This window comes from Coloeus monedula (genome assembly GCF_965178545.1).
Source record: "Coloeus monedula genome assembly, chromosome: 7".
NCBI lineage: Eukaryota > Metazoa > Chordata > Aves > Passeriformes > Corvidae > Coloeus > Coloeus monedula.
Genome location: NC_138787.1, coordinates 36,501,164 through 36,514,792, shown reverse-complemented (window position 1 = coordinate 36,514,792; position 13,629 = coordinate 36,501,164). Strand labels below are relative to the sequence as shown.

The following is a 13,629-nucleotide window of genomic DNA, read 5'->3' as shown; positions in this document are numbered from 1 at the left end:
TTCAATGGGATTTGGATGAAGGAATTAAATAATATTATTTTCCATCAATGAAGAATAGTCCTGTGAGAAATACATGTCCTTCTCTGCTGGCTCTTTTAAAATCCTCCCTTCCCCTCACAGAAGTGAGCCTGGGTCATCACCGTCTGAGGACCCTGAGCAGCAATAAAAATAAACAGAGTAACCGCACTGCGTTGGAGCCGTGCTTGTATAAGCAGTTTGAAGAAGTTGTGTTTATGGAAGTCCTTTAGGTCAAGATTCTAGGCCTGAACCCAAAGCAATTACCTACTAAGTTTTAAAAACAAATTGAATATAGAGCATTAATCAATAAATCAACAGGTTCTCAAGTGTTTAGGAGACTCAGTCATCAGAAATCCTTCTCTTAGAAAAATAGTAAACTGATGCTGGATAAAGTGTTACACTGCTGTACTGGTAAGAAAAATGCTGTATTAAATCAGGCTCTAGTTATTAAAACCAAGGAAATAAAACCTACCTCTTCACAGAGTTCAGACTTAAATGAGCAGTGGAATGCTTTGCCTCTTACCTGAAAGACATTCTTTCTGCTGGATTTCTCTGAGGTCCACTCAATGCGAGCACCACACAAATCCACACACTCAGGTTTATATCCCGGTTTCTGGAAAGGAAAAAGAAAAAAAATCAACATGAATATGGCCTGACTTTTCACAAATAGAGACAGTTATCAGATAAAACAAGAATAAATCAAGTTAAAGTGACAGATTGTTGTAGCACAGCTGCTGATATTACTGAAAAGAACTCATTATATGCCCTGGTACTGTTAAATAACCACTCTTGGGGTGTCTTAGTATGAAATAAGGTTCTGAGATCAGAACATAATTTTAAAAAACTAAATGCTTTAAAAAACAATCTAGTGTAACATATAGTAGATCAAAACACAAATGCAGACACATGGACCAGCTATTTTCAATGCTTACTTTGCCAAACCTCTTGAAGAGTCATTGAGTTTAAAGGAAAAATTTTGTGGGTTTTCCAAATGCAAATTTAAACTGATGCAACTGGAAAGGACAGAAATTAGACAAGAACACATATCGTATCTCTGAGACAAGCTATCTCCTTTCTCCAAACAAATTATCATTTCTTGCTCCTAAAAAAAAAAGAAGAAAAGGCTTTGAGGGCATGTGTGACACCCAGAAAGAGCTCAACACGAGGGCTGATACTTCTCTGTGTCAGTCCACGCATCCTGGAGTGACACAGCTCTGCCTCCCCTGCTCCTCCATATGGATGCATGTAATTCAAAGAGCAGATTTGTTTGCCTGTATCATTTACGTTGCTGGGAGTTGGTGTAAAGCACAATAATCCTCATTTGCCATTGAAGCTCCTTCTCCAGGGACTCTCCCTGTGCAGCAGTTCTGGCAAAGCACATGTAGTTCAGAGGAGGCTTTGTAGATTGGGTTGCTGCACATCCCACTCAACAGGAAAAATACTGCTGTTAGCAGTACAAAGCACCACTAACTCCCTTTTGGGGAAGAAGTGGAGCGATAGCCACATAATTGAATTAATCAGCTTGATGCAACTGTTTTCTCTGCTGCTCTTAAGCCATAGATACCTTAAAAATATCACTAGTGATACAGAAAAGAGACTTTGTAGTGTTAGGAGTGGCCAGTCCAGCATCAGCCACAGATTCAGCTTTCCAAAGTCTGTTCACTGAATGTCTCTGATATCGTTATTAAAGGCTAAAGTATGTGCATTCTCCAGGATGCCTTTGAGATGGGAGGAAAAGAACTTATTTAGGTTAAAAGAAGCAAAGATATCCTGGTCAAGTGATTTGCAGGCATAGTCTCCAGAAGTTTTCAGTACTGGAGTTGTAATTATGTTCTCCATTTGCCAAACCATAAAACCACGATGGTTAAGCTCCACTAAACTGACAGTTCTGTGTGTCTTTGTTCCTTTTTTTTTATTATTATTAATTTTTTTAATAGAAGAAATATACTCTTCAAAACAGAAGGATGTTCTTGTGGTTAAACCACTGGAAGAAAAGAGCTTGGATTTCTTTTTCTCCACCTCTGCCTCAAATTTCCTGCCTGGCCTCTGACAGGAGCTTAGTCTTTCCAAATTTTAATAATGGATCAAAACTGCAGCATTGAGACTTGATTTTACAAAGATGTTGTGAGATTTAGTCAGCTAATATTTGCATGGCAAAAATTGCAACATTGGAAAAAAACCCATCACTGACATATTAATGCAAAAAATAATTCAAATTGTGGAGGAAATGAATGAGTTTTCAATATTCCTATACTTTGATAGATAGGGCTATGGGGCCTAGATCCTCTCCAGGACTCCATGCAACACCCAGATCTGCACCACACAGGCAGCTCTGCAACCCATCAGGAACACACAACACGGGCTTCTCAAAGTGGGTAATCTGGCTTTCTTTGAAAAAAAATTACCCACAAGGATAGTTTGAGTCTGAAAACACTTTAACAAAGAAGGGAAGCTTTATTCCGTCAGCAGAAAGAGTTGAGAAATTTTGGAAACACATGATGAGATTAAAAGAACATGTAGACAAAGAAACAGAAATAGTTTTTTGATAGAGAACATTACTGGGCTACAGAATATTTTCCTCAGGAAAAGTGTCATGGAACACTGAAGGGAGAAAAAACAATGAAAAGCCTAGAGAGGCTTTGCAGGAAGATGGAATAGTGAACTCTACAGGATTTTACCATTTCTAATTTCTATGACTGTACAAAAATATATGCAACAGCAGAACCTGGACCATTCTGTGCACCCAGTGAGCACACAGTATAATTCTGTTGCTGTTGCAGTACTTTGGAGTTTGTTTACAGCTCTGATTTTGTAATAAGCAGGAGAAAAGTACAAGAATGAGCATCTCCCTCTCCAGAAAGGATGGGATGCTTGTGGTGTTGGAAAGATGAACACACTTCTGCTATGTGCAATAATTATTTGAGTCAGTCTCTTTTTCTCTGGGGGAAATAAATATGAATTGAGCAACCTGGTCTATTGGAAGCTCTCCCTGCTCATTGCAGGGGAGTGGAACAAAATAATCTTTAAGATCCCTTCCAACCCAAACCATTCTATGATTCTATGAAATCTTATCCCTTGGAGAATTTCAGTTCCGATGACAGTGTGTCTACGAACTCATGGGTATGGCATAGAATGTGAAGCTTCTCATGAAAATTCCATGCTGAATCATTCAGATCCATCGAGCCTGAATCTGCCCATCACTCTTCTGCTACACACCTGGAGAGCACCCACTGAAATCCATCAGAACTCCAGGAAATCTACAGGGAAATTCATTCTGGCCTAAACATTTCCCTCCTACATAGTTGGCTTTCCAGCTTATGCAACACCCAGAGACATTGGGAGAGAGTAAGTTAAGGTGACTGGGAAGCCTGAGCTCTCCACGTCCTTGCTTTGTGTTTTGCAGTCAGAGCAATTATGTTATATCAATGTTGTTGGAGGGGGTTATGCTGTAAATTGATACAAGTGTCTGCTAAGATGAAGTCTTCCTAAACATGAATATGGATTTCAGCAGCGTTTTCACTCACTAAATTACTTTGCAGATGGGCTAATAACCTGAGGTTAAAATAACCTCTGTTGAATAAACTATCTGAGGGAATAAACTGACTACATTTTCTTGGTCAGAAAGACCAGCTGATAATAGAATTTAACGTTGGCAAGGAAGAACGGAGCTGTGATTCATTTAGATCACAATGTCCTTAATTTAAAATAAAGAGTTAGTCGAATTCATAAGAATAGTGTAAAAAGAAAAGTGTATTAGAGCCAGAACCACAAATGATCAAGGCAGCAGCAAAAGCTAATGATTTAGCTACATGGGATGCAAACCTGCATTTTCAGTAGTATTTGTAAACAATCTCATTTTCTGAATCTCTCCTCGGTGTGCTTTAATTGCTGTGCTCTATTACTTCCAATAACTCCAGATTTTGTCACCAACTTCACCAGAAAGCAAAACAATGGATCCCAGTCCTCTCCATGCAAAGCAACAGCAAAGTTGCCACAGTGAGTCCTGCAACTACAGTCGTACACAGGAACAGCAAAACCTCCTTTTAGCTATTGCCAGTTCTTTGATTAAAACATTATTAAAGATTTAGGCCAATATAATTTTAAATCACCTCTAAATGCTGTCCTATAGTCATGAAAAGAGGTGTGATTAGAGAGGCTCTCATTTCCCTCTCTCATGTTGCCTTTGTTTTGTGAAATATCATTCCTCTTATAACCATGCTGTCTTAGTCTAAATTTTTGCTCCAAGTACAGTATTTAATAATTAATAATTAATGAATCAATGTCTTTAGAATACGAAGGAACATTAATCTTTTTGTTAAGTCACATCATTTTCCTGCTAACAATAAAAATGCTTTGTTATAATTCATACTATCTTATATGAACGTCACTTCTCTTACATTATTTAATTAATGGGTGAGTTCCCCCTTTTCCAAAGTAAACTAAAACTGGAAAAAAAAAATCGGTAAACAAACACCTTCTAATGAATCTTTTTTTGTATTAGTCCTTTTCCACTACCAAAATTGTATCTGGTTAAGTGGTTTACAGAGGAAGTAAGCATTGCATTTACTTTATCAGATGAAACATGCCAGTTTAGCTTTTTTTGATGTGCAAAATTTGGGTTTAGGAAATTGGATTATAGGATTTTGAAAACTGACAGTGCTTGTTGTTTTCAAGCTTTACTCAATTTGTTTATTTACTGTTGCGTTTAAGTTTCATGCAACAGACAGAAAATGTAAGTTTAACAAATTTTTCTCACCTAGTGAACATTGAGTTCACACCTCCCAGTGTTCAAATCCAGCACGGAATAAAATAAGAAAACACCACACTTTTATTTTTTTCGCCGATAATGAGGAAAATACGGGTTCAATTTGTCTGTGCTCTTTCAAACACAGGAGGCAGATTTTACCTGACTGATTGTGAGCACTGGTGATCATTGAGGCTTCAGGGATAGGGACTGACCTCTCAGAAGGTCCTGTTTCATAACACACCACTATTTTTCTAGTTAACCAATTTGAGAGCTGGGCCAAAATCCCATTCTCCAGGCAGGTCTAGTTTAGTATCCAAAACCCTAAAGAGGATTTTAACCATGTGGAGGAGTCTCAGAGCAGAATCTAGCCTCCTGTGCACTAGATTTCCACTAGTTCATTTGTCTCCTGGAATTCGAGTGAGAGCTTGCAAAGAGAGGGAAGAGGTAGCAAGGAGAAGTGTAAGACACCTAGTAAGTTATAAGACTAGTTCTCATAAGTTCACCTTAGACATTTTTCTTTTTTCTAATAACATATAATTCAACTTTAAGGAAAACAGATGATTCTGGAAAAAATAATAATTCAAGTTTCTCTGTTTTCATGACTGCAGAGTTGTATTTTCCAGCTGGACTAGTGCAAACACAAGCAGAAAGACCCTTTACTTATTTTTATTGTTTCATCTATTAGTTCTGGGGTTCTTTTTCTACAAAGCTCACTTTCTTTCAAAAAATGTAAGGCATGAAAAGGTGCTCCTCAAGGCTGATTTTATGACAGGTGGCATTGATAGATCTAGGATTTATAGAAGAACAGTTTGCATCACCTGCCACAGGAAAAATAACTTATTGTTTGTGACTCCTGCCAAAGAGAGCACCTTTGTGGCCACCCATCACGCCAATGAGATTTGGCAGGTTCGATCAGGCCTTGAGAGCCTTTCACAACAGGGCTTTGTCAAACCTGCCCCTTCACTGCCCACAGTGTCACAGAGCCACCAAATTTCCCTTTTGTTGCCCACGCTGAGGCTCGGCAGTGCCCAGCTCTGAAGGGACACGTGCCGCTACCGCTCGTGCAACAGAGCTGTCACATCTCCTGAGACGAAGATCAGTGGCCTTTCCTTGGGGCACAATAAAAAGGTACTGCAAATTTCACTTTGTAGTAACTACAGGCTACAGAAATTGCATTAGCTGCATTAGATGGAGTCATAGAAATATTCAGGAAGGTTAGCGGGATATGGGGGATGTCACATTTATACTGCGATAAAAAATCACTTTGCTAACTTATAATGTTTTCTGCTTTGGTAACACCCTATATTAAGGTGCCATTTATAAATAATTTATTATTATTTATTAATGTATAAGCCACTTTATAGGATGGTAGATAACAACTTAAATTCATGTATTAAAGATGCACATGCATGGTTTAATACAATTTACGCCTCACAATATCCTTTGCAACAGATTCTCATCGCATCATCTGTTCAGCATTTATTACTAATGCATTTTATAACACACTTTATAATATGTTATTTGAGGAAGTAGCTGCATTTAGTGATCATTTTCATAAATAAGAATAAAGCATTTATAAGTGGCACCTTAATTTAAAGTGTTACCTTCACATTACTGGGTAGTCACTCACCATTTGTCTCACTTTGCAATTACTCTCGAAATGCATCTCTTAATAAAGGACATGCTGTGTCCTATTTCTTCTCGTACACTACATCTGATTAAGAGTTTATCAAGGCATTTTTCCTTCAGCTGCTCTCAAACCTTTGAAGTTGCCAGCTCAGTCTAAATTTGTCTTCTGTAAACACCAAACATTTTATATTGAAATAATAGTTGACAGGAGGCTGAGGATATTGGATGGTTGATTGCCTACCAGGTTGGCCAGCGCCGGCTGCTTGGATTCTTTGTAGAATTCCATTTTCCGAGCAGTAAGAACAACCCAGGAGGTGGACCAGTTTTTCCTTATAAATAAGATTAAAAAAAAAAAAAAAAAAAAGGGAAAAATCTGTGAGGCATTCAAGCAGGAGGTAAAAGATGTTTCATTTGTAGGCTTGACTTTTAATTATGAAAACATAATATATATTAATATATATCTGTCAGAAACAAAAATGATCTAAAGTCAACATTGTCAATGATCTTCCATCAACATTGACGGCGTTGCACCATCCTAATTATATCTGAAATGTAACCTATCAAAGCTTGAAGGGCTTCTTTCTCCTCATTCATATTTTGAAGCCCATTTGTATTTCTTTTTTGCCATGGTGTCAAATGAAAACTGTGAGATTATTCACACATGCTCAAAGTTCACATGTAGAGGACTCTGAATTAGCTGGTGCCCTTCTGGTACCTAATACTTAAAATAAAGCTGAGAAAGAAAAATGTTGATCTGACTATACTCAGAGCTCAGTAACAGGTCTATTTTGAAAGGTCCCAAATGCTTTGTGCTTTTCCTAAATTAAAATTTCACAGGAGAGCAAGGAAGATACGAACAATATCTGAGCAAGGTTTAAGTAACCATTAAACATCAGGAGTTCATGGTACAACCCTAGAGAACTGACAAACTGCTGGGGCTAGGGAGAAGTAAAAATACACATGGACATGTAAAAGAATGTCCCCTGATAGCAGAAGAACACAACATTCAACTCAAGAAAATGCTATTATATATGTTACCTATAATCGGTTTCAAAGCACTACATAATCATAAATCTGATCTGATAAAAAACTATTTTTAGATCAACAGATCAAATTTGACTGTCCAATTTAAGGGTCATAACATCTGATATTTACAGAAATACTCATAACCCCACTATTGATCTGCTTCATATGGTGAATACGAATTGTCTGCTGGTAAGCACAACTTCAGTTCTTTGTTATTTTTCTCTATTTTTTCTTCTCATTTAAAAGAGGTCTTGCAAGTGCACAAAGGTGTAAGTGGTCAAGTGTGCTATGTGCAGATTTAAACACATGTTCCTATGAGTCGGATATGCTGGATGAATACAGATTACCAAAGAATTAAACAGTAATACATCTTGGAATATATCCTAAATCCAGTACCCAATTCATACTAAATGCCATCAGTTGTGGATAAACTGAGGCAGCCACAGCTTCTCTGGGCACCCTGTGCTGGGGCCCACCACCCTCACAGTTCTTCCTAATATCCAATCCAACCCTGCCCTCGGTCAGTTCGAAGCCATTCCCCCTTTTCCTGTCACTCCAGGCCCTTGTCCAAAGTCCCTCTCCAGCTCCAGGCCCTTGTCCAAAGTCCCTCTCCAGCTCTCTTGGAGCCCCTTTAGGCTCTGTCACATTCATGTGTTATACCTTAATTTCTTGCCGCCATCTGCTATTTTTGCTTTGAGAAGATAACCTTCTTTCTCCACTACCTGCAAGAAAGAAAAATTAAGGTCATAACCATATTATATATTCAGATGAATAAAACCACTTCATACATGCAAAGGAGTCTTCATCCAGCTAGTCTAGTGTGGGGAATTTTACCACTAATTCTCAGCTTAATCACCTATTTTTTCTGATACGCTCAGTTCTTTTAAATATTTGAAAACAACATTTAAAGTCAACTACTATACAAAATTAACCACAATAAAAACTGAATTAAGTTTTATTTTACTTCATTTTATTCTATTTATTTAGAAGAAATTTATTTTAATGCAGGGAAAGTTTCTCGCTACAAGCAAATGAGAATTTTAAATACATTGCAGGAAAATATGTTAAAATACCATTTTATATATTGAGTTTCATTACTAGCTGTGAGGGACACACCACACTGAGGGCTCTGTATGGGAATGTGACACTGGATTGCAGGGTCCCAACACTGTGCTTGAGTTTTGGTGTATTAGAAGCAAGGCCTAGGCTTGCTTTTTTTTTTTGCATTGCAGTTTGTGCTCCTACACCTCTCTGAACACCTTCCTTAAGCCAGAGTCCCTTGCAGACACTTGGCTCTCTGATCTGCTGAAATATCCCATTGTACAGCTGGGATACAGCTGGGATAGGGGTTATTTTTGTCTATGTAAATTTATATTAAAAAGCTAAGAAACAAACAAAGCAAGATGACTGTTTTTCAGCCAAACCTTCCATCTCATCAGGTCTCATTTACTAAGGTCTCGACTGTGTCAGTAATGGGAAAAAGAAACAAAACTGTGATTAGGGGTGAGTCTGGTTTCGCTTTCAAACACTACCAAGCCAGTGCCCAACTTGGATATTAGAAACTCCACATGGCCTTTGTAGTAAATTGCATCACAAGGAGATTTCATTACAATTTCAATAGAATTTTGCTGTCTGCAAAGCCATTAAATAGCAATAAAACACGCTTTAAGAGGCAATATAAGGATTTTTAAATCAAACATGTCTGTTATTTTGATTGTACAAAATAGCATTATTTTAACCGTGTAATATGTTTCACTATTTCCTCAGATTTTGTCTGAGGTTGATATACAATATGTAATGAAATATATACTGTGAATACATCTGTTTGTACCTATGGAAAGGCCTGTAGGCCTGTGGACAGTGATTTAGGTGACATTATCAAATGGGTACATGAGGATCAGCGTGTGCTTCATCTGTAATTTGTACTTATCTCATGTAAATTCCTGTCATGCATATCATTGCCATAGAAAACCCAGAGAGAAAGTGTGCAGGGATTATTGTGCAGAGTCATGTCACTATTTATCTTGTGATGGATGGGTGAACTAGAAGAGCTAAAATAAGGTTTAATCCCCATCTCCACTTATTTTTTTTCCCCCTTACTTTACTTTTTAAATTTTTTTTTCTCCTTCTAATCCTTTATTTTTGTATCATAAAGCTTCTGGTGGTTGACTAGGGCCAGAGATGCCAAATAACATATGAGAAAAGTTATTATTTTTAATATTTCTATCCATCTGGAAATAGAAACTGGGAGGAGAATTGGCTAAGCATTCAAGCTGTTGATTGCTTCTCTGAATCAGACCCTAAATCTCATGTTTTCAAAGTTTACCAACCACTTTCCCAAACTGCTATCTTGACCAATCCAGAACTAAAGGAAAATATTATTTTCCAACATCAGATCTGTATCACCTTTGTTGTCACATTTTGGGAAGTTAAAAACTGGATGTGCTTCCAGGTGAAAATGTTGCTGTTTAGGCATATTTTCCTTATAATTGTCTTCAGCTAGGATATCAAATCCACTAACAAATAGTGGGTATATAAAATATCCTGACTTAAATTACATAGCTCAAATCCACCATTTGCTATAAATTAAATGGCTCAAAACTGAACAGTAAAAAACTACAAGAGCTGCAGTTAATATGAGCCCTCTCAGTGCTGAGAAAACTCCTTTCATATATATTGCTTTAATTGAATTAGTACAGGTGCTGTCCTTAATTAAAATTAGCATGGCCTCTTCTAATTGATAATGTGCACAGTTTTTTCTGTAATTAATATAAAGAGCATGCACGGAATTATGAAAAAACTACCACAAAGTCAAATAAAAATATATCTAGGATGACCACAATATTTTTATAATTTCTGTTTGAGGGGCTGCATTCTCCTTGCTTAGCTTCTGTTAATATCCCCTTTTCTATTCTACTTTTTTTCCAAGAAAACACTTCTAGGACAGCTCAGGATCAACTTACAATACTTCTGCAAATGGATGATATTGGATTGAAAAGAATTCTAAATATATTCCAATGATATGTTCTGTTGTTTCTGTCTCAATAAATATCATCATTTGTTGTTAAGCTGCTGCCCTTCCTGCACCTTTCCAACATGTGAAAGGTTGAGAAAATGACCCAAAATGCCCTGAAGAGTTAGCATAGAAATAGAAAAATGGAAGTATTTTGTGGAGTTTATGTTGATTTGTTTTCTAAATTGTTTTTAGAAGAATAGTAAAGATGAGAGCACGTAGTGTAAATATTTGAGTTTCTGAATAAGAATCAAAGAAAAAAGACTCATTCTCATGAGTTAGTGTCATTAGAAACTATGAGGAAACATCACTGTGTCACATACAGGTTTTATAATTTTCTTGAGTAGAACTCAAACGTTCTGAACACACCTAATCCTGAAAAGTTTGTGTAACAGTACTGCTGATACCAAACTTTCTTTAATGAATCTGTATTTGCATATTCATTTTTTTTAGCTGAAAAAACATCTGTTTCTCATTCCCCCTAGATTCTCTTAATGTCAAGAATTTTTTTTTAATTTCATGATAATATTTCTTATACTAATTAATACTATTATTAAAAACACCTTAATAAGGGCAAAGAGAGGACAAAGACTTGGTCACATTCCTTTATACCAAGTATTAATACTGATGAAACTTCAGTTGAGTGCAACAGAACTACCAACAAAGTCAAGCTGTATAAATGACTTTGTACCTTCTAAAATCATTCCTTTTTTGATTAATTAAAATCCCTTACGTCCCTTAACATCTTGAGGCATCCAAATACTCTCATATTCATTCTTTAGTAAAGCAAGTGCAACGTTTACGTTATAAACCTTTAAAATAACCAGAGTGATTTATCAGATCTGTAGAGCAATTTCTCACCGTGGGGTCCTGGGTACTGATGATGTCTGCAAACGTCAGGTTGTGTTGGGAAAGATTTCTTCTGTGGCGATTTATCTGAAAAAGAAGAAGAAATATTTGTATTCAGAGAGGGATCTAATAGATGCAGGTAAAGATAGACCAACAAATTTAATTACAGGGCACACACAGCATGAACTGGGTGGGGGTTTGGGGTTTCTTTCTGATGTTCCTCTGAGCCCTGGGTATTTGAAATGTACAGCTGATATACTGTGGTATAAAACTCTGGTATAAATGTGTCTCTTTGTGATGTCACATTGGCAAATTTACCTAAAAATTATTCAACCGATAGTAATAACCTAAATTACGATTTTTTTTTTTTTTTCCCCCATTAGGAATCTCGAAAATAGGTTAACTGGTTAGGTGCTCTTAAATCCATTTTAGAGAAATAAGAAAGCTGCTGATTATAACCTCAAGGCCACAACAAGCAAGTCAATGAAGAAACCAGAAAACAATTGGGCACAAGTACAAAACAACCCAGCAAGTTTAAACTGCTTTAAAGGCTGTTTCTAAAGTCTCCATGACTGAAAGGTTACAGCAATACTGGATTCTGAATCTACAATTCCTCCCAAATCGCAAGTCCTTGATTTCCTCCAATTCTCCCTTTTCTTTGAGGAAGACAATGTAATCATCTGTGACTTAATTCTGAAAAATTATTGCTTTACACCAGAAACTATTAAAACTAAATGAAAGTTGCTTCACAAATCAAACATTTGGCAGAGGTCAATAGCGTTTTACTTCCTTAAAAATCTACCACAAAGAACAGATCGCTCAAAAGTGTGTGCAAGTGTGTGTGTATATATATACATATATATAAAACTTTTACTGTTTAAATTAAATATCAATCAAAAAAAAAAAAAATAATTACGAGTTGAGATCCTGTAAAACTCGGTGATTATTTCTTCTTTTAGCTGAAGCCACAAAGCAAACAACAAAATATAGTCTCAACTAGTTTCCACTGTATTCATCATAATGCATTCTCTTTTCCTCTATTAAAAGAGTCTTAACCAAAAGTCATAATATATTCTGTTTATATTCAAGTGTCTGAATATAGAAAATGTTCTTAATTAATCCAGAGGGCCACGCTCAAAAAACAGTTAAACATATTATGATCCCATATTTTTTCTCCACACATTGCTTTCATGTTTATTTGTAAGCACTAAGGTTTTTAAGCCTTGAAATCTATATCCTAGATATTGCTCTACTCTCCTAGTCAGAGCTAATGAGCTTAATGAATTACCAGTTCTAAATTTAATACAAACATTTCAAAGAAAGAGATAAAACATTCTTCACAATTCAAAAGTTTCACTGACCTATTTATGAAGAATATCACTTAACAATTTCATTAAGGGTGAGTAACAGCTGGTGACATGGCTGTGTCCTAAAGTGTTTTTCTCTCTTAATATTCTGCATCTTAAGCAATCGAGCTTTCATAAGAAATACTTTAGTTAGTGGCAGTCCCTCCTTTGGGGAGAAAAAAAATGTCAGACCACATTTTCTGTATTTTGCAATCTTGTTTTCAGGAGTGTCATGTTCCTGTTTTATTAGCATGTAGGGTAAACAAGAATGATTTGCTGATGCTATTGAGAGAACTTCTAAGATTACAGTCTTTCTATTTAGATTTTGGATGGAGCTTAATATTAATGCAGGCAGAGGCATGTATATAAATTCAAAATAAATTAATTCAATTTATCTCTTTCTTTATCTTTACTGTTAGACAACTCTGAAGGTTCTATAGTGCCCAAGACATATAGCTAAACTATTCAGGTCTAGATCACAGAAACTCTTTCTTACCCAGATCCCCCCCATTCTAATTATTCCTTAACATACAACAGAGCGCATTGCCTGGCGATGCTTTCTCAAATATATTCTTCACTCATCCAAATTAAATAACAAGACACACTACCACTCCACAGTGCCTGCTTTAACATTCTGCTGCTCTCTCCAGGAGCCCCATGTGCATGTTGGAGGCCCTGTGTGCAACTTTGTGAAGTGTGGAGCACTGAGCAGAGCTCTTGGCTGCTCTTTGGTTCAGTGATCAGAGCATTAACAAAAGAAATGCTCATATTTGATACTTGCTAAAAAGAATTTATCCAGAGCCCTAAATCCATCCACAACCCAATGAAGAAATGAGTACAAAGTCCTATTTTTGTAGGCTTAGAAAATTATTGGGGTAGTGTAATTAAAAGACAACAGTAAGATTTCCAGGATGTATGAAAGGATTAAGGAAAATTAAATTTCAGGTGTGGATGTTATTATGTCCTTTAAGAAACTCATTTGTGTACGCAAAGCAAAAATG

The 13,629-nt window shown here is 36.5% G+C and overlaps 1 protein-coding gene across 1 annotated transcript in view; it reads right to left on the bottom strand.

Annotated features, from left to right (window-relative positions):
* ARHGAP15 (Rho GTPase activating protein 15) overlaps window positions 1-13,629 on the bottom strand; it is a gene marked incomplete at its 3' end in the record, with an annotated part of 304,078 nt that overhangs the window by 262,538 nt on the left and 27,911 nt on the right. Inside the window, exons 2-5 of the mRNA XM_082285569.1 lie at window positions 11,295-11,369; window positions 8,081-8,142; window positions 6,636-6,723; window positions 542-631 (exon numbers count right to left, since the gene is read on the bottom strand). Coding sequence (XP_082141695.1) covers window positions 542-631; window positions 6,636-6,723; window positions 8,081-8,142; window positions 11,295-11,369 — 315 coding nt within the window. The remainder of the gene's footprint in view (window positions 1-541; window positions 632-6,635; window positions 6,724-8,080; window positions 8,143-11,294; window positions 11,370-13,629) is intronic.